The 23,977-nt window shown below is 40.1% G+C and overlaps 1 protein-coding gene across 2 annotated transcripts in view; it reads left to right on the top strand.

Annotated features, from left to right (window-relative positions):
- Positions 1-19,627, top strand: part of MLLT3 (MLLT3 super elongation complex subunit) — a 265,175-nt gene extending 245,548 nt beyond the window's left edge. For both annotated transcript variants that reach the window (XM_027105946.1, XM_027105947.1), the window contains exons 8-11: positions 1,292-1,391; positions 6,933-7,004; positions 8,163-8,234; positions 15,041-19,627. In XM_027105946.1, the coding sequence (XP_026961747.1) occupies positions 1,292-1,391; positions 6,933-7,004; positions 8,163-8,234; positions 15,041-15,172 (376 nt within the window). In that variant the 3' untranslated portion in view covers positions 15,173-19,627. The remainder of the gene's footprint in view (positions 1-1,291; positions 1,392-6,932; positions 7,005-8,162; positions 8,235-15,040) is intronic.
- Positions 19,628-23,977: the final 4,350 nt, after the last annotated feature.

Below are 23,977 nucleotides of genomic sequence, written 5' to 3'. Positions count from 1 at the left end.
TCCTGACATGTGCTGTTAGCACAGTCCCCGCCAGCATAACATTTGATCCTCGTTGCACTTGTGAAGTCTCAACTGTTTAATCAGTTTAAATACTCAGCCTCCACTTCAGTCAAGAAGCATTTTAAAGCAGTGCTTCAACTGAACACTTCATTAATGCAATTTAGTTAAGAAAAACAAGTTCCATCAGTTTTTGCTAAAAGGATGTCTCAGTGTATCCTTTTCATTTCCTGTCTTGTATCTTGTCTCTCTGAATATATTATAGAGCTGGAATGTGATTGCCTATTTAGAGCAAAAGAAAAACTATCCTGATTTCTAAAGCATCTTCTGTTTCTGAGAAGAATATTATATTAGGTTACTATATAACCAAGGAGAGGGAGCAAACACTGAAGGGTATTTCTAAAAGACGGCATACATTCAACAGAGTAGAATGAAGAAATATCTGCTATTCTGGCTAAAAGAAAATTCCATTTTGTTCTGGAAAGGAAAAAATTGGGGAGGAGGTGATATTTTTATTGTCTTTCATTGTTGAAAGATATTGTATTTTTCTAAAGCAGTTATCCCAAACGTGCTGTCTCTTCATGTTGCTGTGGTGTATTTACAATGAATTGTTGTATCAGAACTAGGGTCAGCTTTGCATCATTACACTATGGAAATGATTGGTGATGGGTCTATCGTATTGGGTTTCACACATCCCATCCTCAGATGTCACCCTGAGCTGTCAGTCCTGCAGGGCTCTAGTCCGCATTCTTCTTAGCAGTTATTTCCATTCCTGCAGCCTGTATTTTAGCCATATTTGTAAAAATTTCACCTGTAGCAAATAGGCTGGGGGAAAGGAGGAAAAGGTAGTAACCCGTGAACTGTCTAATTTTGCTAACCTGCAAGCTTGGGTGACATGCTTATGATAGTAGGTGGATGGAGCTGGAACAGGGAGATGAATGAATAAATGAAGCCAGTAAGATATACTGGCTGGGCACCAGCTTCAGGTCCCATTGCTTGGGTTTGAATCCTATAACCTCCACTCTTACCTCTGTGACGCTAGGTGAGTGGCCTAGTCTTTCTAGGTCTCAGTTTCCTCATCTGTGAAATGGGGATTAGTAAATGAGAAGTAGTGGATAAAACACCTGACCCTATTCCAGATACAAAGTAAAACGCCAATACATGGTAGCGGTTATATGAGTTAAGACAAGTTCACAGTGACTAGTGTTTGGATTCCTTACTCTCTGTGCTTAATTCTTTGGATATTTCAGGAACTGTCTGTAATGATGCATATGACTTCTCTGTTTCTTTTCAGAGTTAGCTTAAGTGATGGCAGTGATAGTGAAAGCAGTTCTGCTTCCTCACCCCTACATCACGAACCGCCACCACCCTTATTAAAAACCAACAACAACCAGGTAAGTAGCTGGGTTTGCACTTCTCAAGATTCTGCAGAACTAGAGGTTGATCATTTTTACTAAGCACGCAAAACTTTTCACCCCTTGAGTTTTAAACAAAGTCCCTCTTGATAGCAAATAAGTGGGAATCTACAGCCTTAGGAGTAAACATAGGGTAAAAGAACTTCTGTTGTCATGAAAAGTATGTTCCATTGGATGGGTTAATTAATTAGATGCAGGACGGGATGGTGACAAAAAGTGTTGCCCATTTATTCCTGATTTCTGTATATTTTCCCCCTCAGTTGTAAGTAGGCTGTTAAGTGAATAAGAAAGAATATGACTTTTGGAGCTAATATAAAGCCTGGTTCTTTGTTTTACTAATTTACAGTAATTTATTAGTGGGAAAATAACTTCTAACTTATCCTCAGTTTCCTCATTTATAAACAGGGATATTAATATCTACCTCGCTGGTTACTGGGAGGATGACAAAAAATATATGTAAAGGGCATGAGGCATTGTTCATACCTTCTTGGCAAACAGTTGATGATAGATGGTTATTATTATAGGTGTTCTGCCTCTGTGTGCTCATCCAGGAAAAAGGATTATCACTTGGGATTGTAAGGAATAGTTTATAAAATACACAGTAAACAGTGGTCATTATCATTGCTGTTATAAATCAAGGTAAAGGAAAGCTTGTGAATTTGATGATCAACTCAGAATATAGTTATTTGGATAAGGTCTAGGCAGAACTTCAAAAGCTGTGATGAAGAGCTTTTGTTAAACAAATGATTATTTTAAATACTTGCTAAAATAAACTATTTTCAAGTATTGTAAAACTGTCATTATGCATTGCGTTGATACTCTATTACCATGTTATTCTTATTTCTTTGTTTAGACAGATTCCACATGACCTCTACAATAATTGCTTAATTGAAGTTACTGTATGAATGTTAACTTGAAAATAAAGGAAATGTGGTTTTGTAAAATTATTCTGTTTCACAGGTGTCCTACCTGTGATTTTAAATACACTTGCCCTTGAATTTGTGATCTTTGTTTTATGGGGAAACTGTGATTTTGTAGCTGAAGCCTTTTTCATTTTAAATTTTGTGTAAAGCATAAGCAAAAATCTCTCAAAATTTAAAATTCCTCATTTATAAAGTTTATCTACAACTTAAAGCCTGCATTATTAAGTAGAAATAATATCAGTGTTCTTTACCTCACCAGTTACAGTTCAACTGCCATTTCTTTGTGACTGCAGGCCCAACCTCATCATCCATTACAGACTGGCCATTCAAGGAGGTGTGCATTCTTCTTCCTTATCCTAACTCCCCGAAGTCCATGTGCTTCCCCACCTCCAGTGCCAGCCATGCCCTTGGCCCAGCCAGCTTTCACCTCCAGTGTGGCTCCAAGTCAGGCGTTTCAGGGGAAAGTGAGGGCAATGGGTATAACCATCACTGCCACTCAGTTGAGAAGAGCCCGGGGCTGGCTAAACTAGGTTACTTGGGTTTCTTATATTTATAAGTGTGTGCTTCAGTATGAGCTGGCAAAAGAATAGCATTCAGACCTCGAATATATTTTTATATCCAGTTCAAACCTATATAGGCCTAATTTCTGCTTCCAGTGGGTGGTGTATTAAAATTAGTGTACTTCCTGGGCAGTGGCAGTGCCAGGAGTGAAGGGCATTAGGGTGTGCTTTCGTACCCCACAGTAGTCTCCTTCAGCGTATTTTCCAGTCAGAGTTAAGACTATGCTTGCTAAATAAATGCAGCTCCAACAGGCCCCCATCTTGCCCTGCAGACAGAACTGCCCCTAATCCCTTCCTGACGGGCAGTCTTGAGCTGGCCCTGGTTTCAGGGAAAGGTTTAGAGTCTTCGTCAGACTTTTTTTTTATTAACCTGTCTAGCAGAATGAAAACAAAAATAAATGGTATCATCTATCTAGAAAGGGTAAAAATTACTTTATCCGATTAAATAGCATACCACTAGTTCCTTGGCATATGTTTATTTGACAAATGTAGCTTCACACATGTGAATCATCAATCTGTCAGGAATACTCAGTTATATGTCATTTTCTCCATACACCTATAAGCATAATAAGGAGGTCCATATGCTTTCACTTTTAACTTGTTTAGGGTAGGAAATAAATGTACCACAGGGTGCTTTCCTCCTTGGACCTATGTCTTAGAACTGGAGTGTGTTTTTTAGTCGTGTGTGTGTGTGTGTGTGTGTGTGTGTGTGTGTGTGATAGTGATGATGATGATGATCTGAAATTTCACATAAAATAGATGAGAACATACTGGGAAGGCCAAGCTGTGACATGGGAAGACTCTTGAGTTTTCTTCTTCCATATCCCTTGGCTGTTCTCTGTCTGTAGGTTGATAATGGTCTCTCAAGTTTCTGTAAATTATCAGACAGAGCTGTGTTTTCCTTACCTTTTCTCAGTCTTCTAGGGACTAGGGAAGAGAGAAAGTGCTAATTGAGTCAAACATTTTCTAACTCTTGGAAAAAAGTGAGCAGAGAGAGAGCCACATGTCAACAAAGCAAGTAATTAACCTGAGTATTGTTAGGAGCTACTAGTGATCATTAACATGAAAGACCCATCAGTAGAGAATCCATCTGCTGAATAATTGAGTTGTCAGTCCTCACAAAGGAATACAGAAAAATAATAATCTTGAAATTTTGACTCTCAAGCCATATCCTCAGATTAAGGAGAGAAGTGCAACTCATCACAGTTCTATTTTCAGAGACTACCACGTGCATAAATGGTGCATCTCAGCAGTCTGGGTGGCTTTTTCTTCCCATACAGCTTAATAGGAAATAATAGTGCTGTGCCATTTTAACCAAAGCTTTTTGTTTTTTGTTTTTTTAACTTCAAACCTTGTTATGTGAATTTCAAACAAAATCAAAATTCCAGATCCTTTTTGGCTGAAAGTGTAGAAGGGAGGGAGGTGAGGGGGCCTTAAAGGAAGGAAGCGATCCATGGGACCTGAGTTAATATTCAGAATATGATAAATCACTTATCAGCCTGCAAGGCATGTTGAATGAAATAAAAGAGTCTATCCAGTTAAACTGGTTTGAAATCAGCCCGTGGAAGACAAGGTGCCGTACTTTTCTATTCTGGAGTCGTTTCCTTAAAGATAAGAAATGATCATAAATAAAACAATTGTCTTCAGCATGGCTCAGCTCTCAGAATGAGGTTTTGACAAAGCTGTTTATTTTGGAGCAGGGAGAGATCAAAGCAGGAAGATTAACTGAGCCCTCTCTGGGCAGCCACTCAGTAACTCGAGGCGGATCACTGACACCCGGGGCTTTTGTTCCTGCCACTGCAGCTTCAGAAGAAAGAAACTAGGATTTCAATGTATTTGGGCCTTCCGTGCTGTAGCACTCACGGAATGTGTAGGGTGGGACTTCAGCGCCCTGAATGTTCTATTTTCTGCTTTGAAGAGAAGGTGGTGGAACTCTCTCAACCTAGTTAACAGCTCTATATGGCAAATAGAGAGTTCTCAGTCACTTGGCCCCCAGAGGGCAATGACTTGGGGGCCTGGAATGAAGGGGGGCATTCGGGGGTGGGATATGATGGGAACAAAATTCCATTTTCTAATGCACAAGGCAGGCAGGCACTGTTTTTTCCTCTTGCCTGAAATCGCAGCACATCTGCTCTGCTTGGGCCCAGCCCCAGATCTGAGTTGGTGAGCAGTGCCATCTACTGACCTACTTACTCCTAGGTCTCAGCGCCAGTGTTCCCTTGAGGTCTCATTTTCAACAATAGAGAAGGAAATTCTGAATGTAGTGGGGTGTTTGGTTTCCTTTACAGTGAAGCATGTTAAAAAACTATTGCTTTGCCTCTGTGATTAAGTAATTTCCTTGTGTTGCCAGAAGTATTGTATTTGAAGTTAGCTTGGTCACATTGGTCTTCTGGTTATCTTAATGTTAAAAATGAAGAAATAAAGGCTATTCTCAGGCAAGATTCTGTTAGGAGCTCACTTCTTACTTATACATTTTCCTAAATTCAAAGGAATATGTACCCTTAGAGAAGTATTTGGTCTTTTCTAGAATGTCATCCTCAATAGATAAAATGTTTATTTGTAGTAGAAAATTTTACAGCTGAATGGAAACCTGGATGTTATCTTGTTCATCTCTCTCATTTTATCTCATTTTTTGAGGTTCAGAAATGATGAATGATGGGACTGGTACCTGAACTTGGGTTTCTGAGCCCAATCAATGCTCTTTCTACAAATTAAATTACAAAATAAATGTGAACTCATTTTAAAAATCTTTTTTGTGTTTTGGAAGATGGTAGACCTTTGAACAGAACTGGAGAGTGGTGTGTGTGTGTGTGTGTGTGTGTTAAAGCAGAAATGGATAAAAAGAAGAGCAGTAGGAATATGAGACTTCTTAAATATCTCCTTTATTTTGCATTTTCTTCCTTAATATTAGCTTCAGGTTATAATAACTCACTTGGTAATGAGGATATAATGGAAAAGACAAATTACTTTGCTTTTTATGTTTCTATACATTTGTAAACACTCATCAATAATTTCAGTGGTTCTCAACCATTTTAAGCAAGGGCCATTTAAAAATAGTTCCCTCATAATTCTCAATTTTGAAAATTCTAATAAATCAATTGTGTTTATTAAGTAATAATTTGTTTCTCCTTTTTATTAATTAGAAACGTAGCTCCCAACAGTCTGAACAGTATGCAAAACTGCTCTTCGTAACCTAAGCTACAATTGGGTCAGATAAAAGGAAAGGCACTTGATATTTATCATGGGTAAACACATCATTTCTTGAAATACAGAAGATAGTCCTAGCTCTTTATTTCTTGAGTGGGAGGATCCCAAGTTGGGAGCAACCAGTGTCACTGATGGCAACCTTCATTTCCATAGCTGCCTCAGTTTAGTGGATACGAGTGAGTACTTCTTAGAATCTGAAAGTCAGGTACAAAAAAGGGTATTTGAGTGTTTGTCTTATCATCCTTAGTGTACCGAGCACTGGTAGTCATGCTGAAACAACAGAATGAATAAGAAAAAATTCTTGCCAGAGGGGACTGTACTCCACTACAACTCAGCTGCTGTACATATGTGTGAGAGTGTTGTCACAAAAGAGAAGCAGCCTTGGAAGCTTAGATCAATTTCCTTATCTTCACCTTCTTTTTTTTTTTTTTTTTTTTAAGTTCTATTGCCCTGACTCAGCATTTCACATATACGTAATTTATTTTCCCAGAGAAAGTAAGATTAGAGGAGAAGAAAGAAAATGTATGGAGGAGAGATGCTCTTTGGAAAGGGATGTTATTATATGACATTTCATTTTATTTTAACATCTTTATTGGAGTATAATTGCTTTACAATGGTGTGTTAGTTTCTGCTTTATAACAAAGTGAATCAGCTATACATATATCCCCATATCTCCTCCCTCTTACGTCTCGCTCCCACCCTCCCTATCCCACCCCTCTAGGTGGTCACAAAGCACTGTGACATTTCATTCTTAAGTCCCTTCGTTTAGGTGGCTGGTTAGCTAAGAAGTGCTAGAAATCAAATTTAACTGTGTTCTCTTTGATCCCTAGATTCTTGAAGTGAAAAGTCCAATAAAGCAAAGCAAATCAGATAAGCAAATAAAGAATGGTGAATGTGACAAGGTAGGTGTCCAGTCCATTACTGTGAGTGCTCCAGCACTGACCGTCTTCCGTTTCTTTGTGTTTCCCTTGATCATCCTTGCTGGTTCTCCTTTCGTTTTCTTCATCAGAAACGCCTGAAACCTCCAAATGACAATCACTTCTTCCCAGTGCTTTGTAGTTTATTTTCCAAGTCTTGTTTATATCTCCAGTGTTAAGCCTGGCCTTACGCTATCCATGATTGCCAAGGGATTTCAGGCACATTGAATTGGGAGGTGAGAGAATTGTAGTGCAGGTGGAGGGTTAAGGAATCTCAGACTTAAGTGAGCAGGACATCTGATCCCAGTGCAGTGTGTTTTCCCCAAGTGTGCAGTCACGCATCCAAAATCTGACTTCAAGGGCTGTTGGGGGTTTGTGTCTCGTTGTGGGCAGGGTCCTCACGTGCTTTGCAGGGGCGGGCCTGGCTAATGCTTCACAGACCTTTCTTTTGCCTTCATTGCAAATGGCACTCGGAACATCCAGGCATTTATGCTAACAAAGACCATGAGTCTGAGTATACGGAGGTGCACCTCTGCCTTTTCAGGGGAGCTCTTGACAAAGCAGATGCTAATGTGGATAGTGACCTCTATTTTTCATAAGACATTCTTCTGTCCTGTTACTTGCTGTTCTTCACTAGCAATGTTAGATATGACCAGGAGGGACCCAAGAGGGCTTTTTTCTTTTCAGTTTGCCCTGACATAATTGATAATGTGCATCAGTACTTCCATATTCAAACTTGGGCTTTTTTCTGTTAAAATGCTTCTAAGATGGAAGAATAGTTAAAAAAAAGAAGGAGTGTAGACTGTGATAATACATTTAAACTCACAATTTTTCATTGATTTCCCCTTCTCTCTGTAGAGGCGTTGTTGGGAGAGGGGGAACCTGCTCACTTGAACCTTGTTGAGAGCAAATAAGTGCAAGAATTGCCCTTTTTATCAATAAAAAGCTGGCTTGAAAAGTTAACAGTTGGCCAAGAGATTTGGTCTGCAAGGGCCTTGGGCAGTGCGTCCACACAGCCTGGGGTAGAGGGTAGTATGTGGAACCTCTAACCACTGCTTGTATGTTCTTATTTGTTTATTCTTTTATTTTTGAACTGCTTCCTTAAAGTGCTTGTTCTTTGAGGGGGATGCTGTTCTCTTTCAGGCATACCTAGATGAACTGGTAGAGCTTCACAGAAGGTTGATGACGCTGAGGGAAAGACACATTCTTCAGCAGGTGAGAAATGCTTTTTAACACAACCCTTTCCAGAAACATCAAGGCCTAGTTTGTCCTGGGCTAGTGTAATAGCACCTGGAGGCCACGCCAGGTGGCCTTCTGAAAGCCCCACACTCTCAGAACTGGCCCAGTGCCACCTGCAAAGTAGGTGGTGGTGGTGGGTTCATTTCCGAGGCTGCCCAGAAGTCTGCTTTGGTGCTTCCACGGTACGATGAAAACTGGGCACATGGGGAGGTGATGATGCTGGAATATACTGATCCCTTAGCCGTCTGATGCTGTCATGTGGGCTGAGGGAGGGGAAGGTAGGAATGCAGAAACCTTTGGGGCCAGGCTTCTGGTTTCGTGGGAAAACAGTGATAAGAATTGCAGTCAAGTGCTGTAAACATTTGTGATTCAATTTAGTAACCTTTGCCAATGCTATTCTAAGGAAAATAAATATTTTCCTCATTTGTCTTATCTTGTATAACATACATTCTATTATTATGAACTCAACTGTAGAAGACTTGTAGAGTGGGGAAACTTCTATTAGTACGATTTGATGTTTTGAGAAGATAAGAAGGATGGTTTTTAGTTCTCATAGTTACAGCACATGCGTCCATTGCATTAACAGTGGCTATTGATAAAATAATTTTTCTTTAACACCCAAAGAGAAGGTTGGGTTCTAAATTCCAGGGTAGGTTTGTAGATTTTTTTGCTGCTTGAATTTTTTTTTTTTTAACTACTTTCAAATGACTTGAAATTAGTACTTAATCTACCCCAGCTGTGTATGGGTTACTTTTTTTTTTTAATGTTTAATGGCTGATGGTCACATTTCTATTTTGTGTACATTTTTGCTTAAATCTATAAATACATGCTCTCAAACTTTCCAAGTTCCCTGATTGGTCTGATAAGCTTTTTAACCCTTCTAGAGTTTCAGATTTGAACAAAAGACTATAGACCTATATAATTCTTAATTGGGGATAAGTTGCATTTCTTGCATTTCTATCTCAGTGCGTAATGGGTCGGGGAGCAGGGTTTGAGTGGCTTACCTTAAGACATATCCTAGTATTTTGATAGCATTTTTCTTCAGCTTGCTTCTGTGTAACTGAAAATTGTTCAGCCTGCCACTTACCAATTATTTGGGGCTCATTGCCTGAATGGTGATGGTAAATCTATTAGCTGACTTTCCCATCCTTTCCCGAACACCAGCTCTGAACCACTGTGGAGCAGTTGTCTAATAAAGCTATGACAGCACAAGTTGGGCCCAAATAGTGCGTCTCGTAGGAGAGCGAGACAGATGTTTGGTCAGGGTTGGGACCCCTTCACCAGGAAAGCCACCCAGTGAGTTGAGGATACTAGGCTTTTGAGCAGGGTCTTACCTTGGGGTGTCATTGGCATTCCTAATTTCACACTGTCCTTTATCTTGACCTTTGAAAGACTTGGGAGGGAAGGTGGCTTACTGGAGAATTCCATCGAAGTGGATTATTTTAGTGTTCTAGAGGGAGAGAGTGATATCTATGAATTTTTAACCTGGCATAAAGGCACTCCAGGGCCCACAGCGTTTCACCCTAATTGCATTCCCAGGCCAGTTGAAAGCTCTCAGTCTTTGGCCTTTTGCCTTGTAATGCAGCTGAGACTTGTGATTATGATACCATGATGCATGTCCTGTCACGGTTTACTGCTTAATTAATTCCTATTGTAAAACATAGAACTATTGAGGACTAATGTTATTCTCCACCTTGAGCACTGCTCATCTTGTGGACTGCATTCCACAGAGTCTGTGTATTAGCCACACAGACCCCAGCACCTGAGACAGGATTTCTGGGGAGCTCAGGATCCCATCCCAGGTCTTTTCCTATTAAATACATCCTGTCAAAAAATCTGACCTGACACTTTTCTTTGGCTCACAAAAGGTGGTTAATATCTTTGTTTTGTTCTGGGGACATGCAGTGCTGGCACCCAGCATCTAGATTAATGAACAGAAAGCGCTGGATCAAGAGAGGCTGTGTTCTTAAGGCCCTTTTCCATAAGGTAAAAGTATAGTACAGTAGACACAGTCAAAACCAGAGATGTTCGTACCTCGGACTGACTAATAATTTGATTCTTCTTTAAACCACGTGTTCCACATTCATTTGGAAAGGGAGATTGAACACTTCTAAACTCCCTTGGAGTTCCAGCTCTGAGTCTGGATTTGCATCCTCCTTAGGAGAAAACCAAAAAACCTCTGAGGAAAACCAGGGCTTCCTTAGAGGATGGTTCGGCAATTTAGGTAACAGCTATTATACATTTAGAATTTTCTTCAGGGAGTTGGGGAATAAATAGTATATCAGAGTGTTCTAACAACATGCAAAACTCTCCCTGAGAAGTGTTTTCTCCAGGATGCCTCTTAACCCAGGGTAGGGCACACGCTGTCACACGGTAGACAGGGCTTCCCCATCCATAGCTGGGGCCATTCTCCAGGAAGTCCTAACTTACCCCAGACCTGACTCCCCGCCAGACAGAAGCAGTTAAAGCAAAGCTTGTTCATTACTTCCCACTCAGCAAAGAGGCTGCTTCGGGTAGAAAGAATACTGTTTTGTTTTGGTTTTTTTTAACATAAAAAAGCATAATCAGACTACAATGCATCTGCCTTTTAATAATTTTTATGACTTTTATAACCAGGATTGGGGGAAGGAGCTATAGACTTAACAAGTGGGGCTTATCCTGTTTAAAAAAAAAAAAAAAAAAGGCCTGCGTGGTACCCCTTCCAAAGCTGACGTGGCAGGAAATAATCCATCACAGATGTTTTCACAACAACCATCATCTGAAGAATGAGTTAAGCAGTATACATACGCCTCCTTTTCCACTACCTGTAATATACCATGTGCCCTTGCCTGCTTTCCTTATCTGCACTCAGTCTGTCTTTTATTATTGCTATTATTTTGGAGTTGGATTCATCATTGCAGTACGATGCAGGGTAACGACACCAAGGTAGAGCCACGGTGCATCAGCAGAGCGGGGGTTCCTATAGACAGGCAGCGTGGCGTCCTTCAGGGACCAGCAGGGTGGTGCTTTTAGGCTTTGTGGCTGTGTCATTGCAGTGAAGCACGTTAACGTGGTGTTTCTGATGTTCTGACTCTTTCAGGATTCATGGAAAGGCACCCACATTTATTTTTCTTTATGAAGTCTTTACTTAATTGAGGGTGTAGGTTCATGCTCTGATAATTCAAATCATTAATGCTGTTCCCATTGGAAATAGTCCTGAACGCCCCATCTGTTGCCACCGCTACTACTTTAAGGCTGTCTCTGCCTCCGCCTTGATGCATTCTTATAAGCTCCCATAAAAATGCAGGGCTCATTTAGTGAGATTGATAAGATCCCCTTCATTTCTTTGCGCGTTGTGGCTGCAGGCGGGCTGGGGGGTGTTGGTTGTGGAGGAGACGCGAGGGCTGTGATTGAATCCCCAGAACCTACAAGGTAGTACAGTGCACGTGAGATGACAGGGCCGAATATCCTAGTGGGCAAATGTGTTTATTTGCTTTAAAACCAAGTGGCCTTTTCTAGAAGGTATTTTTTATTACTCTGTCTTCTGCCTATTGCTAAGTAATTAGTGAGCAACTATATTGAGTCACAGAAATTTATTTTTTTAAAGGGGTGAGTTACCTGCCATTTTCAAGGGAAAATGGAGGGCTGTACTTCTTTATCCCCACATTGTGGTTTTAGATTGTCATTTCAACCACTTTACTTCAGCTACTGTTCTCCCTGATTTCTTCCCTCCCTCCTGCAGACTTTTATTTTTTTTTTTTAATTTCAAGGAGGTCTTTTCTGAGCTTTAGCTTCTGGCATTTTCCCTGCTTCATTTGTTTTAGTGCTAATAAAATGGCTAACAGTCAATGAGGGGCAGAGGAAAAAAAGCACTGGGTCTGAAAATTCATGTGCTATATAGTTACCTCCCAGATAATTAAGGATAAGTTTATGTTTACATGGTAATCATAATCATGTTGCCCTCATCTGTGTAGCAATTTGCAGTTTATAAGGAAGCTTCATGTTCCGTATATTATTTGATCCTCTGAACAACATTGTATGATAGGTAGAACAGGTGGCATTGTCCCCATTTTACAGATGAGGAGACTGAGGCCCAGGGGTTATTGTGTTCTGTCCAATGCCATTCAAATAGTGAGCAGAGTCAGAATTTGATATGCCAAATTCAGGATTCTCTGTTCTGAGTGCTTGGTCATTTACCTACTGACCAGCTAGTTGAGGAGAGGATTCACACTCTGGAATAATTGTCATTTGCTTCCATTGTATAAATTGAAAGGCTATTTGTTTTCATCGCGAAAGAGCTCTCTGAAGAGGCTGTTTGTTTCTATACTGAAGTTTACACATTTTCACTCCGTCTATAGTGTTTCTACACAATGTAGCAAAAAAGATAATTTACTCTGGAAAGTACTTTTAATTCAATCGATGTTAAATATGTATTATAGTAAGTATTTGATTGCCTTGAAAGTCTTCTGTTTGTGGACAGAGCTGTGTATGTGTGTTTCTCTATGTATATAGAGGTGTGTGGCTGACTTACCTAAAGCGCTGTTTTAACTATTTACTAATAAAGCAAATGAGGGTTCATTTTAGATCTTTTAGTGTTAATAATAAGATCTAGCTTGATAAATTCTTATGTGAATGTCACACTTTAACCATTACTGGGAACACCCCTTCTGATATTCTCTTGATGCGTGTGATAGAACGCTGAGTCCAGTGGTTTAAGCAAGTAAGACTCCCTCTCCGCCCTGCATCCCCCCCTTCCCCACCACCCCATATAATAATAAGCCTGGAAGTAAGTGATTCATGGTCAGTGTGGTGGAAAAGATGCTACTGAGGACATAGACTCCTCGCCTTCCTGCTCTGCCATCTTTCACATCTTGCATTCGTCCACTTGAGGGGACGACAACTGCTGCACTTCCAGGATGGCATCTTCATTCCAGACAGGAAGGAGGAGCAGAGGGCAAAAGCCTCATGCCCACTGTCCATACCCTTTCGAAAATTTTCCTAAAAGGCCAGTGACTTCTGACAAATAAGCTGTAAATAGCAGTGTCTGCCCAGTGCTGCAAGTGGGTCTCGGAGGCAAGTATATAGCTGGGCATATTGCCACTCCCAGAAAATCAAGCTTCTGCTAGTAAAGAAGAAGGGATAAATGGATATTAGGTAGGCAGTTCGCTGTGTCTGTCATGATTTTGCAATGGGAGTAACTGATTTTGTTATTAAACCCATAGTTATATCTGTAAAAAAAAATAGTTCCAGAGGTTGAATAAGGCAGTAACAGCTCAGTCTGGAGTTGCGCAATTAATTGGATTGAGGTTCACTATGTCTTATGTTTCTGCGGCAAATATGTCAGGAATAGGGAGCACATTTCCTATTGAGAGCCACTGACCCATAGGGAATAGTTCACAAATTTACTGTTTTTTTAAAGAAAACTAATTGTAAGAAGAAAAGGTCAAAAGTTTCCATTCTGCTTTTTCAACCGGAAATTAGGTAATCTAAAACTTCATTGAATAAATAATAGGCTGAATAATTAAAATTATTCCTTTTAAGATGATTGTACTAAAGAGAACAGAAGCATATGATAGAAAAGGAGTAACAGACAACTAAAAATAAGCGAAATGGTTTGCCAGTTGGTTTCTCTGTGCAAATACTTTTTCTTTCATCTTGATGTGGATTTTCCTCTCTCCCCGACAAAGCTTACTAAAATCAACCCCCCTCCATCCCAATTTACTCACAACAAACGTACCTAGAACCCATACTATCCAGGCATAGCATCTATTTCTGTCAAAATTATTAGTAAAATAGGAATAGAAAGACACGTAACATGATAAAAGATTCTTTCAAACCCATAACCAACATCACTGTTAATGTTGAAACCTTAGAGGCATCCTCCCGAAAGCCAGGCAAGACCAATAGTGCCTCTGTCACCACTTTCGTTTATCATATTTCTGGAAGTTGGAGCCAATTCAAGAAATGAGGTATAACTATTCCCAAATGGGGAGACAAAGGCATCCTTTCTTTCTGCAGATGATACTTATCACCCCAGATACTCAAGTGCATCAACTGAACGTGACTAATGGAACGAATATAGATTTTTATTTATTTTTTGTCAAAGCATAACAAGATGTACAGCTAGATGAATTTTAACAAGGTGAATGCATCTTTTGTAACGAGCACCCAAGTCAAGCAACAAAACAGTTCCAGCACCCCAGAAGGCTTCCTTGAGCCCCTTTCTAGTCACTACCCATGATCTTCAGGAGGTGGAAATGTAGACGGTTTTATTCTTTTTCTTTGTGGGTTCTTGAGTTTTCTAAACTTTCAACAGTAATGTAATCAGAAAGAAAAATGATCATTATATATATATGTGTCTGCGTGTATGTACTTTTTCTATAAGGAGTTCTGTTATTTCTAGGCTGGAGTTTCCTTTCATCTATTAAGTACAGCCACTGTCCATTGAGTCAGTAACTAATTTTGAAAAGGGGTCTTGAAATTCTATCTCCCACTAGCTACCCATTCTCACTCCCACCCCTATAGTAAAAGGGTCTGTTGATGACTTGGAAGTAGGAATCAGTTTAAAGACTATGAATGAGAACAGGTAGTTTGCTCTCATTGAGAAATTCAAAGGGTTAATATTCCTTTGACCTACCAAATTGGCTAAGAAGTAGTTTGGTGCCATTACCAGTATAGGACCTTCCTGCTGTAAATGAGACTATTAATCACTTGGTTCCATATTTGACTCCCTCCATCTCTCTCTCTTTGCCTTTTGATGTCTATTGCTTATTGCCTAAACTTTCTCTTATTTACTCCTCTAGATTGTGAACCTTATAGAAGAAACTGGACACTTTCATATCACAAACACAACATTTGATTTTGACCTTTGCTCGCTGGACAAAACCACAGTCCGTAAACTACAGAGTTACCTGGAAACATCTGGAACATCCTGAGGCTACAACAACTGGATGCATCAAAAACTCTGGGTTTTTTTTTTTTTTTTTTTTTTTTTGGTTGTGATTTTTTTTCTTGTTTGTTTATATGGAAACACTCAGAATGATGCAACCAAAAGGGAAAAAATAAAAAGCAAACAACCTTCAGCTTTATTTTTCTTTAAAGCCAGTCATCATCTCTTGATAAAGGAGAGGTTAAGCAAACCAGCCTCAGCGGACCACTCTTCTCTCCAAGGAAATCCCCGAGAAGAGTTAGCCTGGATAGCCTTGAAAACAAACAGATCAAATACAACACGAGAAAACTTAAAGAATGTGTATGGTATCATGTATCTCTCTCTGTGGTGGTTCATTCCACAGGACGAATGCATATTCAACACACTGCCTTATTACATAACTGATCTATTTATTATCGCATACAGATATTCTAGAGTCGTTGAGGGAATGACACCACAAGACATTCTAAGTACTCGGTCCCGTGGATGCTCTTTCAATGCAGCGCCCTTGCCATCCCAAGCCCAGTGACCTTACTCGTATACCGTGCCACTCTCCACCAACTTTTTCCAAGTCCCTTAACTCGTTGCAGTCTGTATTTTCCACCTTGTTTTTCCAGTCCCAGGACACAAATGATCAACTGGGGGGACCAAATAGCCACCCTGATTTTCTTCTTTTTCCTGAAAGTTGGGGCCCAGTCCTTGGCTGTATCCATATAATGATCTTGGACCATGGTTAGAAAACGCACCAAATAGGATCATACGAATTGCTGTCTAGCCTTAGTCAATAAACCTGTAGGACTTTTAAACGAACGTGTACCTGTAAACGTCCTGCATCCAGCATTGTTGAGATGTCATCAACATCCTTGTGTCTGTTTTACTGTTACGGTATTAGGTAAATATGGAAGTGAATGCATTCCACAGGATCATAATTTTTAAAAGAGGAATTCTGGTTCTGTTTTCTAAAGAAATGTTGTAGAAATTCTTAATTTGGTTCTATTTATTAGTAAGAGTTTCAGCTTTCTTCAGCTGCCAGTGTGTTACCCATCTTTACCATAAAACCTGGAAGAAGAGATTTTTGTTTGTTCACATATGATCCTCTTAGACTCTTTTATATTTGAAAAATTAAAATCTTTCTTTGGGGGAAAATTCTTGGTTATTCTGCCATAACAGATTATGTATTAACTTGTAGATTCAGTGGTTCGATACCTGTTTAGTCACTTGCTTATGTTTCCAGAAGGATTTCTTGTATTGGTGAATATAAAGATGGTTGGGGAGGGGGGGATATTTTTGTTCTTGATGTACCCTGTTTTGAAACTAGAAATCTGTCCTGTGGCATGCAAAAGAAAGCAAATTATTTTTAAAAGAAAAAAAAAAAAAACAAACCAAAGTACTTTTGGTGTCATTATTCTATTCTCTCCATAAGTGGAGAATGCAAAATGAGAACAGTTCATCTTCCAAGTTTTTGCTAGGAATTCAACCGAAAAGAAAAGAAACGAAGAAATACTTCTGGATCCAAAGGTTCGTTCACTGGATCAGCCTTAAGAAAGTCTCTATGTGTGCTCATGGACCAGTATCTCCCTTGTTTATTCCCATGCCAGATGCTGTCTTTTCATACAGAAATTAACTAGTGTCTGTACAGAAAATGGTCTTTCCAGACCCATTCTTTTGGGCAGGAATGTAAATGCAGATTGTTAATGGAGTTATTTCTGCATTTCAACAAGGGGATTTTTTTTTTTTTACATTGTTTCTTTCTATCCAGAGACACTATCTTTTCCTTTAAAAAAATTATAATACAGCCATGCTCCTTGTAAATTACTTTTCAGAAGCATCCCATTGAGGACAAGTGTACTTTTTCAATAATGTTATGACTCTTGATGATTGGCATGACCGACCTTGAAGCATTTGTTTTGTAGTCGACTTCTCAATGTTTAATTACAGAGAAACTTTCTGAGTCATTTTGGACATCAGGTGACTGATGAATTGAGTGGTTTTAGTTGTGTTTTGTTTCCTTTTTTAACTTTACAGGTGAAAGGGGTGGGCAATGCTTATATGGAATTTTTTGCAACATTTAAAAATCTTTAAAAATTTCTAAATGCTAATCCACATATTCTAATTAAGCCAGAAATGTATGTGGTTTAACTAAAATATCTATATAGCTTAACTAGAAATGTATATATGTAGTTTGGGCCATTTTTATTTTTGTATCTAAATTGTGTGGCCAAAACCATGATTTGGCAATGTAAAGATTTTTTTGTTCCCTAGGTTACTAACCAAGAAACTGGTTAACATAAGTAACCAGACAAAAAGGATAGCAAAAAGGGAAGCTATTACAGTGATAAACTTTAGACCTAAAATTTAGGTAATAAAGTAAATGTCTTCAGAATATCATCTGTAAATTAATGAAATTCAGGAAAACTTGCCCTTCTGTTATTCATAGAGACAGCAAAATGAATTTTCCATGAAATTCCAATAGAATAAGAGTCATGCTGTTGAGTTTTCAGAAGTTGAACTCTTGCTCTCATCTAATTTTTAAATGCAGAAATAATAAATCCCCTTTCCATTAAATTCAAATAGTTATACTTAACCCACTCAGTTCTGCCACATTTATATACACTCACCTTTGAAACCTGTTAAAAGATTTTTGGCATGCGTGTATTCTAACGGTGGCTTTGGTTTTTTTAAGCACAAAGGGAAAATGGCAGGGTTTAATTTTTTGGTCTAAATAAAATTAATTGGGTGAGTGTGACTATGGTTTAAGCCAGCCAGAGTATGATAAACGTTCTTTAAATTTTCCCCCAGTAATTTGAGGGGAAGGAAACATGTACAGAACTTTTTCCCCCTTATCAATTACCTTTTGCCCCTGGTTTCGCAGCAGGGTATGTATGAGAGGGGGTGCTTCTATCTTAGCATATAGCAGACGTGTTAGCAGCAGAAATGCTTGCAGCTGTTTTGTTTCTTCACCATAATCCACCTCTCTCTCTCTATGCAGACAAATAGAGATGTCTATATATGCTTGCATATTGTGTCAAAGTTGGGGAGAACATAAAAACTTAAGATCAGGAAACAAAAACTGTAGAGGAAAAAAGTCCTAGGAGAGTGTCCTAAACATTTTAAAATTGCGAAGCAAATCTCTCTACTCTGAATAATTACCCACATTTTGTAGAAAGAGCCAATAAAGTTGGTTCTCTTGCACTAAAAACTTTCTTCCACCAAAAATGTTGCTCCTGATAACTTTTACAGACCTAGCTACTCTTTAAAATAGACAGTTTAGGCGGGCATAACATCCCACATACTGTTTCAAGCCCCGCACATGTTAACAAGTTGACATATTGTTTAAGAGAGACTTTATTCGTAAATGTTTTAACTCTCCCCAGGTGACAGAGTTGGATGTTCAGTGTTGGAAGTGGTCAGTGCTGGTGTTGGGTGATGTGTGTTCCTTTTTCTCACTGTGGAGGTGACCAGCTCTGGACTAGTTTGCTGCATGCTCGTTACTTTCCACCCTTAGCATTTTTGTGTACTAATGCTTTGTGCTCCATATGTACACACATCTTATCATCTTGCTTTGGACTGTTGCTCTAAAGCTATGAGTATAATGACTACTACAGCTGACACGAATGCTGAGGAGTCGATTCCCATGATTTAGTCTAGTCGGGCTGGAAGTCTACATCTTTTGACCTCTTTTGTTTTATATGATGCCTTTTTATCACGTAGGCACTGCCGTCCCCAAATATCCCTTGTAAAGATGCATTGAAGAAGTCAAAGGAAGACAAAGCCACCTCTGTCTGTAAACTGTAAATATGTATTTTGGCGCTTGTACTCCAGTATTCTGAAAATAGAGTTATGATGGAAATGCTGACAGATCCTTAACGGTGGCCAGAGCTACCATGCAGTGCAAAAATAAATTAAGTAAATTGTATTCTTGAGATTAACAGTGCAAGGCCAGTACGTTTTATAAATCTGTCAGTATCTTTTTTTTAATGGAGTGTGTATGTGTAGTTATGTTGAAAGATACACTGTGTATGTGTGTGTAGATGCTATTATGTGAACTACAAGGCATTCATCAGATGTATTTCCCATCTCTAAAACCCATGTTGAAATGTAAGTACAGATGGACAGAAATAGGTGTTTCACTTAAATTCATATTGAATGTGTTGTGGCTCCGTTTTCTTAAGAATTCAGTAAGACTGTACGTTGTAAAGAGTCATTCGACCGAAGTTTGGTTTCCCTTTGCATACAGGAAAGATGAGCCCCCAGCCTTTCTCAAGAAGTGATGCTGGTCTTAAGGAAGAAAGAATGGCGAGATCAGAACCAGCTGAGAGCACAGTTCGTGCCCCATTCATCTGTGAGTCCCTAGGGTCTAGCACCACTTTCTGTGTCCTAAAACCAGTACATTCTTTAAGCTCTGCAGAGACTGGACAAGAAATGGTAGGGTACATTCTTGGAATAAACCAGGTTACTTGTGCATGGTGTTTTTTTTCTTTTTCCCCCTATTTCTCCCAGAGGTTTTGTTCATAAACTAAACAAAGGCCTTGCATTTACTCTAGTGACAAGAAATGCTACCTTGATTGGACAGGAAGGAGAAAAACTACTTCAACAAAGAGAATAGAATACTTTCAGTTTGGCAAGGAACCAAGGAATTGGATGTAATGCTCTATGTAATGCTCTTTAAGAGTAAGGAGACATTAGATTTGAGAAACTCACCTTATCTTCAGGCAACAAGCCATGAGGGGATGATAGTGGACTGCCTGGTATCTTATCAACTAGCAACTGATTTTAGGTGTGGAAACACCAGTCCCAGATGGGCTTGGCTGACAGTTAAGCTTTTGAATGACCAGACTTGAATTGGACTAATCTCTTCCCTTGTTTCAGCATAGATATTCATTTGTTTATTTTAAAATAATGGCCTGGAATTTTCTGCAGCATGGAGAAAGTCAGGGTGGGCATCCTGGGCCTGCTGAAGACAACTCAGGTTGTCGTCTCCAAGTGCTCTCACACGGGAAGAGCACTGAGCCCCAGTTCCCCCCAGTACATTTGTTTCACCATCTCTCAGAATTATGGTCCCACTTGGATACGCAAGGAGTCCTGGAGAGAGATGGCAGCTCAACTGAGGCCTGACGCCAAGACCTCTCTGCTTGGGAATTTGGGGATATAGTGTCCAAAACTAATGAGCTGACTAGTGGAGTAGCTACGGGTATTTTATGGGTCTCCTTGCCTGGAATACCACCCAAATAGAGAAGCCTGAGCACATTTCAAGGCTTCTGCCTTCTCTGCCTGCTAATAGTATCCACACCTTCCTGTTTATGTGGCCCCTTCCCTTTAGGGCCATTTCCAGTCTTTTCCAGAGGTTGTTAACTTGCCCTGGGCTGTCGGCTCGGCCTCTTGGTCTTAATTTGCCCTTAATTAGAGAAGGGTGACCAATGTGGTTCCCACGCGGTAGGGAGAGACGTACGTGGCACAAACGGAAAAACACTCCAGTAATTATAACTGGGCCCAAATAACAACAAAAATAATCTACCACCTGAATGGGAAGGCTCCTTGAGTCCACGTTGATGATAACGCAGGGCGCTGGGCCGTCAGCACGGAATAGGTGGCCACAGGGACTGGGGAGATAGTGGTGAGTAAAGGCAAAGCAATTTGCTCCTTTTCCCTCGTAATCATGTCTTCCAGCACATGCGGGCCTCCACTGCAGGGCTCTGAAGTTTCAAAAGGGTAGAAAAGGATAAATCCAGGCCATTAAAAGAAAATAATCAAAGCTATTGAAAAGATAAAACAAATGAGTCGCACTAAAAGGGCCGTCTGTGCAAGTAATAAGGTTGAAATACTGATACTGATTTCCTAGCCGAACAGCATTCCTCACACATGTGGTTTGTGTATCCGCGTCTGGGTGGGTGGTCTGGAGAAGTGCTAAATGCAGCGAGATGGCTTAGTTTTTGAGCAGTGGAGGGAAGCTTTGGGACAGGCTCAGCCCGTGGCATCTATAGCCCCTGCAACATAAAGAGGCTTTCCTTTTGCTTTGTTCCAGGAGGGAAAGTTTTAACTTGGCTTATTCATTTCAATATGAGTCTCTGTTCTGCACAGAATCAAAGGGTAGGAGGTGTGTGTGTGTGTGTGTGTGTGTGTGTGTGTGTGTGTGTGCATGTTTTTTTTTTTTTTTAAGCACCTCCTTGTTCCTCGTCCCACCCCTAGGGGGTGGGAAGTATGGCATAGAATGTGATAACTCTCCGTTTGTTCTAATTTATTCTCTGGGTGCTAGGCAACTATACACATGTCTTTGGAAAGAAAGTGATGCTATTTTAAATAGCACCTCAGTCTAGATAGGACAGGAAAGAGTATTAAAGGCACATATGATGAATCCAGTCCACAAACAAAAGCCAAAGGCAGATGGACTCCCCCAGAGGCACATATATATTAATGACAAATGAAGTACACTCAGTTCAAAGGGGAGACTTGTTAAGGGAAACTTCTACTCAGAAAACAAGGTGCCCATCGATTCATGGCTTTTGACAGACATGGATCATTGCCACCTCATATCTGAAGACAGATTGCTTCATGAATATTCCTCAGAATTGGTGACTGTTGTGGTCTTTATTTTGAATATCCATCACTTGGGGGGATAGATCATTGCTTTCCACATTATAATATTTATTTGTTTACAGGTTTATTGCCTTTCTCCCCCACTAGAATGTAAGCCTGATGAGCACAAGGGCTTTGTCTTGTTATACTGCTGACTCCAGGACCTAGAACAATTCCAGGACAGACTAGGCACCCGTATTTGTTGAGTGAAAATGTGGGAGTATTCTGTAAAACATGGACCTCTTTTGACATTTTATGAAAAAAGGTTTTGTGTTTAAGTAAGTTTAGAAAAACTGCCCACGATTTGACCCTCTTGGAAATTCATGACGCGCTACTCTGTTAAATTTCTGGGAAGCCATATATTCTGCCAACAACCACCAAACTTGTTTACTTGAACACAGTATTTCTCAAATTGTATGTAACACAACAGTAGTTAACACAAGACAATAATAGATGTTTTGCTTTGAAGTTCCTTCATCAACATAATTTTTATACGATATTTCATTCTTCAAGGTTTACAACATAAGTTGGCATGCTACAGGTTCACAGAAGGACAGCACAGCTGTTAATATCCCCAGAAATGATTTTCTGGGTTAGGTGACCATGGTTCAAACTGGAACATTTTTGAGAAGGAAATTGGACACTATTAGTAATTATCCCAGGACAACGTGAGTAACTGGGGCTGTCTTTGACAAACCAGGGTATGTGGTAGGTCATCCTATTTCCAAGGAACGCACTTTGGGACATGGCAGAACTGAAGATTTACCCTCAGATTTCTGTTTCTATCACTTAGGCATGTACATGATAAAGGGTGGTTGGGCTCTTTATGGTAACAGAAGAGCATCCCCATGGTGGTAGGGGCAGATCCTTAGGATCCAGGGTGTAAAAGCCATTTCCAATGTTGCTGAAGAGCCATGGTGGTTGAAGCCATCCCTCACTCCCCCACCGCTTCCCCTGTGTTAGCCTATCATTTGAATAGATGAATAGGCCAGTAGACGATCAGTCCTTTCTACAATATATGCAACATACAACATATTGGGTCCCTGGCCCTGTTCTCAGAGCCTATTGCATGCTGAGGTTGTGGTGTTTTTCCAAACAGGATATCTGATGCCTTTGCTCAAGATACTACCTCTTCATTGCCACCTGCTGAGTCACTCTGCCTGCTGCTGCTGCTTCCTGGGAGTCGACAACCTCTCCCCACTTATTGCTGGAGCTGCTCAGTTGGCAGGTTCTCTCACTGTTGGACCATGTTCTGGAATTTTGGTGTTCTCTACTCTGCCTCTAGGTCCTGCTACCTGGTATCCTTTGATGTTTTAGTGGTTCCAAGTTGCACGGGTATAATTGCTAGTATAGATAGAACAAATACTCCAAAAGTGTTGAATGAATGAATGGCTGTAAATAAACCTCTTGGCTTGCAAGGGGGTTGCTACATAGTCATTCTCTGATGCCTCTTTCTCCAAACTTCTCTTATTCTGCTACTGTTTTAAAGGTAGTGTATTATGATGACAAAAATCACAGACATTGGAATCAGAAAGGCTTGGTTTTGAATCCCAGAGCTGCCACTCCTAGCCCTAAAGCCCTAACCTTTCCTGCCCCTTGGTTTTCTCATCTGTGAGATGGGAATAACAAATTCATCCTCAAGTATCTTTATCCTAGTTGTCCACGTGTTGTGATGTGCCCACTACTCAAACAGCCATGGCCATTGACCATCCTCACATACAGGTTCTTGCAGGATAATTATCAGCTACATAACTGTCTGCTGCCTTTGTAGCTGTTTTCAGCCTATGGAAAGGAAAAGGAGGCAGAGGTAATACGTCACAATTTTCAGGTTTCTTTCTGGCCTCAGAGCTAGGTCACATAAAACTGGATTGAACACATTTCCCCTTGATGAGCTTGGTTGCTATAGAGATAATGTTGTGAAGCTGAGGTCAGAGGTTCAACCCCTTTAGGAGCCCATTTGCTTTGTCCCCTTGTATGGCTACAAACTTCCCAGTCTTATACAGCCATGCCATGAATGTGTCTCGGGTCTTAGAAGGACAGGGAGACAGCATGCCCTTTCAAACATGACTTTATAACATCTTCTGAAGGGGGGCTATTGTATGGTTTTATCATCGTTGCCATCTTTAGGCAACTGTGGCTTACCATTTTGGTGAAGGGTGTTTGGGTGGGAGACCATCCTCTCAATAATATTGGCCATTTCACCTGGAATAAGCCCAGGTTGTGACCTTGGTTAGAGAGA

Source organism: Aethalodelphis obliquidens, unplaced genomic scaffold (assembly GCF_003676395.1).
Source record: "Aethalodelphis obliquidens isolate GAN/ISIS:26980383/991018 unplaced genomic scaffold, ASM367639v1 scaffold7, whole genome shotgun sequence".
Taxonomy (NCBI): Eukaryota; Metazoa; Chordata; class Mammalia; order Artiodactyla; family Delphinidae; genus Aethalodelphis; species Aethalodelphis obliquidens.
Note: the sequence above shows the minus strand (reverse complement) of the source record. Positions and strands in the feature narration are given on the sequence as shown.